This window comes from Nansenia antarctica (assembly GCF_963989245.1).
Source record: "Nansenia antarctica genome assembly, chromosome: 4".
NCBI classification, from domain to species: Eukaryota; Metazoa; Chordata; class Actinopteri; order Argentiniformes; family Microstomatidae; genus Nansenia; species Nansenia antarctica.
In genome coordinates this window covers 5,637,931-5,642,930 of record NC_137689.1, presented here as the reverse complement: position 1 = coordinate 5,642,930, position 5,000 = coordinate 5,637,931, and the positions used below count along the sequence as shown (strand labels likewise).

At 50.4% G+C, this 5,000-nt stretch overlaps 1 protein-coding gene across 1 annotated transcript in view; it reads right to left on the bottom strand.

The window, feature by feature from the left end:
- The window catches only part of ext2 (exostosin glycosyltransferase 2), a 36,176-nt gene that overhangs the window by 8,100 nt on the left and 23,076 nt on the right, over nt 1-5,000 (bottom strand). The window contains exons 10-11 of the mRNA XM_080529830.1: nt 4,254-4,443; nt 1-16 (exon numbers count right to left, since the gene is read on the bottom strand). The exon at nt 1-16 is cut by the window's left edge and continues 151 nt beyond it. Coding sequence (XP_080385956.1) covers nt 1-16; nt 4,254-4,443 — 206 coding nt within the window. The remainder of the gene's footprint in view (nt 17-4,253; nt 4,444-5,000) is intronic.

The following is a 5,000-nucleotide window of genomic DNA, read 5'->3' as shown; positions in this document are numbered from 1 at the left end:
TTGGGCCAGAGGGACTCTGGGAGAGGAGGGGGGACGGAGAGATGTGTCAGTGATACACGCTGTACAGCTCTCTCTCTTTCTCAAACACACTCTCTCTCTCTCTCTCTCTCTCTCTCTCTCTCTCTCTCTCTCTCTCTCTCTCTCTCTCTCTCTCTATTTTAACCTCTAGGCAAGGGGTCGTGACCCTGGAGCAATTAGGGGTTCAGTGCCTTGCTCAGGGGCACATCGACACGTGGCCAGTCGTGATTCGAACCGCTGCGAGCTGCCGACTTTTTGCCATCTACTAGACTGAGCTACGTAGCCGCCGCGGATCGGTCCATGGGATGTTAACACAAACAGCTGCTCTGGAACACTGTTCTCAATTTTTTACAATAACAGAATACATATTGAATAAATATCTTATTATACATACCACCTACGTTAAAAACTGGATAGTATTTCTCTTAAAAACAATGAAACCATCACCAATTGTGGGGCTGCCAGGTTTTAACAGTTTATATAACAAAGGGAGAACATTTCTCTGCTGCAGTTGGAGCAGAGAGGAGAGTTGGGCTTGCCGCTGACATTTTAAAGATGGCACCCGCAGTGGAAAAGAGTGAAATACTGTTGAAATACACTCTCACAGTACAACTACAATCACTGGCGCACGATCTCCATGCCAGCTTCCAGCAGGTCCACGCCTGACCGCAGCAGGGTTCTCCGAGGCAGAGAGACAAGAGTTCGCTTTTTTTAAACGCCGTGTTTAAAGAGGTAGAGAAGTGTCCGTGGCACGGAGCAGACAGATGGCTCTGGATGTGTCATCCCGTTAAGCCTCTAACTGGGCCCTGACAGCCCTCCTCGCTAGGGCCCGACAGCTCCTCTCACGGTCTGGACGGACCGGAGTCTTTAACACTCAACTGTCAACGGGACGACTGCAGTGATGTATGGTGGTGGTGGCAGTGTGCTTTCTCTGCTTTCTCCCTCTCTCTCTCTCTCTCTTTCTCTCCTTCTCTCTTTTCCAAAGAGCAGCTCTGAGAATAGTGTGGTGGCGGACGGTATAGCGAAGCCAAACCTAGATGAGTTCATCCCTGGTTAAACCCGTTCAGCACTGCCTTCTCTTTGGCATCGTCAAAAGAACACATATTTAAAACACAACAACAACAAAACAAAATCACTGGAAGTCACGTACAATCTCATGTAATTTTCGGACTTTTGGGAGTTCCTCTGGCTGGAGAACAGAGTCCTACACTCCCCCGTACGGCTCTCCTGCAGAGAGGCTGTCTCCATGCTGCGGTGTAGTCATTACAGAGCCCAACCCCAGCCAGGGCAGAAATGGCTTTTTATGAGAAACATAAATGTGTGTGTGTGTGTGTGGGGGGGGGGGGGCAGGTGGGCTATCATGATCATCTGACATGTTGTCACTGCAAAATCTAAGATCGTCTGGCCTGAACTTGATTACTTTTCCTGCTACGACTGGTGGATTGATGATTCACTTTCTTAGTCAAATGTATTGATTGTAAGTCGCTTTGGAATAAGCCGTCTGCTAAATAACAAAAATGTAAATGTAAATGTTATTACAGTGCCCAAACCCAGCCAGGGCAGAAATGGCTTTTTATGAGAAACATAGATGTGGGGAGGGAGGAAGGGGGGTGGGGGTGGCTATCATGATCATCTGACAGGCTGTCACTGCAAAATCTAAGATCATCTCAGTAAACGTCACACAATTGTAAACATGCCATATTGTTCGGTAGGCCTAAAACATCAGAAAGTAACCAAAAGCCCAAAACAACAACGTCCGTCACCACAAGCAAACTTAGTGCCACTCTGCGTCGCCAAAACTAGAAAGGAAAGAAAGCAACCCGGAGTTAAAGAAACATCCTCTCTGCTGGCAGCCACTTGTTAAAAGGCTAAGCAGGGCAGGGCTCCCCTCAAGTCAGCTTAAGGCCGGCGCGAATTTAACCCAAATCAGGCGCCGCCGCGGTGAGGAGGAGGGTGAGGAGGAGGAGGAGGAGGAGGAGGAGGATGAGGAGGAGGAAATCCGTCCAGGTCTCGGGGGCCGAGGCCCGACGCTGACCCGGCCGTGGCCTCTAGTTAACTCTAATGGGTCACACAGCAGCTCCAGCCGGGCCCCTCCGACGCCTCTAATCAAAGCCTCGGCCGGGGCCATTAGAGGCCCGCTTCAAAGCCCTGCCGCGCGCTTCGTTACGTTAGGCGACTAAGAACGCAACAGAGGATAGATATACACCCCCCCGTCCCCCCGTCCCCCCCGGTCCTGTATCCGTCCCCTGAGCCGGTCGGTGGGTAAGGGGGGGGCCTCTGTAAGCGTCGGCGTACCTAATCACCTTGTTAAGAGGACGCCGCGATAAATAACCACTAATATCGGCTTACTGTGACTCTGTCTCTAATGGGGATCTAATGACGGCTAACACTGTAGACACACAGACAGACAGACAGACGGGCAGGCAGGCAGGCAGACATAGAGGCAGACAGACAGACGGGCAGACAGACAGGCAGGCAGACAGACGGGCAGGCAGGCAGACAGGCAGGCAGACAGACAGACAGACAGGCAGACAGAGAGACAGACAGACAGGCAGGCAGAGACAGACAGACAGACAGACAGACACACGCAGGCAGACAGGCATATATGTCAGACAGGCACACAGACAGACAGACAGACACACACAGATAGACAGACAGGCATACATATGTCAGACAGCCACAGACAGACAGACAGACAGACAGACAGACTGAAGTGGAGGCTGTGGATGCTGTGTTACGGGGCTGCGTATCAGAATGAATGAACCCCCTCTACGCTACCAGGTCCACCAGGAACCACGGACAGACAGACAGACACTCGCTGACATCTCAAGGTTAACGTGAGACGGCCGCAACACGTAGCGGGGGCCGAAAAACACAGAACGCAATCGATACTAACATTTCAATGATGCTTTGTCTCTTTGTTTTGGGGGGGACGGGGTGGGGGGACGGGGGGGGGACTTAAGGCAACATGCCACAGGGTTGTTGGGAGTCACTCTCACTCTCGGCGTCGAGGAGCGCCAGGGAGCTCTGGCTCCGGAGCCGAGCGTGTCACGCCTCTCAGCCCCGCAGCCTTCTTGGGGTAGACGGAGGCGCTTCTTGGCCGCGCTCGCGCTGTTATCACTCATCTGTTGTACATCAAGAACTCAATTTGGTGCTTTCAAAACCCCATGGCACGGAGGAGGAGGAGGAGGAGAGAAAGAAACACACTCTCTCTCTCTCTCTCTCTCTCTACTCCTTCTCTGTTCACGATCAAGTTGGCAGTTAACATCAGGGGTGTTCATCCACTTTTCTCCCCTCCGTTCCATGTGTGTATGAATCTGCCAAGTTCTCTGAACAGAGAAAAAAGACTTGACTTTGGACTGGTAAGGTTTTGACGTGGGGTTGGTTATCTGACAGGGAGCAGTGAAATGTCCCAGCATTGAATATTCAGCTAAGCACTCCGGCTGCCTTGGGATAACTGGACAGGTTCTACTGAGACTGATACAGTCGTGCCTAACGCAATACGTTCATTGTTAGATGTCAATCTCAGCTGAGTGAGAGTGTGTGTGAAAGAGAGAGAGAGAGAGAAAGAGAGAGTGTGTGAGAGAGAGTGTGAGAGAGAGAGAGAGAGTGAGAGAGAGAGTGTGTGTGTTTGAGAGAGAGAGAGAGTGTGTGAGAGAGAGTGTGAGAGAGAGAGAGAGAGTGAGAGAGAGAGAGTGTGTGTGTTTGAGAGAGAGAGTGTGTGAGAGAGAGTGTGAGAGAGAGAGAGAGTGTTTGAGAGCAAGAAAGAGACAGAGAGAGAGACAGAGAGGGAGAGAGAGAGAGAGACAGACAGAGAGAAAGAGACACACAGAGAGAAAGAGACACACAGAGGGAGAGAGAGATACAGAGGGAGAGAGAGAGAGATACAGAGGGAGAGAGAGAGAGATACAGAGGGAGAGGGAGAAAGAGAGAGAGTGTTTGAGAAAGAGAGAGAGAGTGTGTGTGTGTTTGAGAAAGAGAGTGAGAGAGAGTGTTTGAGAAAGAGAGTGAGAGAGAGAGACACAGAGAGAGAGAGAGAGAGAAAGAGAGTGTGTGTGTGTATGTGTGCGTGCGTGTGTGTGTGTATGTATGTATGTATGTATGTATGTATGTATGTATGTATGTATGTATGTATGTATGTATGTATGTATGTATATGTGTGTATGTGTGCGTATGTGTGCGTGTGTATGTATGTATGTATGTATGTGTGCGTGTGTGTGTCCGTCCTTCCTCACCCTCGGGGGGACTCTTGTTCTGGTTGTTCCACACCACCAGCAGCTTGGCCAGGCTGGGCACCTTGGAGATCTCTGTGATGACCCTGAACAGGCTCTCGATGCGGTCGTACGTCAGCACCACGGCCGTGAACCCCGGGGACCGCGGGGGGATGAGGGGCAGGAAGAGGGGGCTGTTCACGCTCGACCACTTCTACAGACGGGAGACGGAGACACACACACACACACACACAGGAACAACAACATTACATTATGTTACATTTTTGGCATTTAGCAGACGCCTTATTCCAAAGCGACTTACAATCAATACATTTGACTAAGCAAGCAAGTGAATCGTCAATCCACCAGTCGTAGCAGGAAGAGTAATCTAGCTCAGGCCCCCCGCGCCATTGGCAGTCTCTCCGTGAAAGAAGGAAAGAATAAAGTTAAAATAAAATAAAAAATACATTTTCATGAAGCCGACACAACCCTGTAAGAACACTCAAACCCTAACCCAGGAACAACACACACTCTACACACACACACACACACACACACACACACACACACACACTCTGTAGTGGTACACTCTGTTCAGAGCCTAACCACAGTCTTCCCCATCCTCGTCTCTCTGCCACCCCCTCTCTCAGCCAGTGTCATGTTTTCCCCTGATTTAAACCTCCATTACATTGTTTGGACTGGGCGGAGAGGTTACCTGCAGTGATTTCCAGGCGAGGGTTTTTATTAGGGAACAGGGAATCATCCATTAAT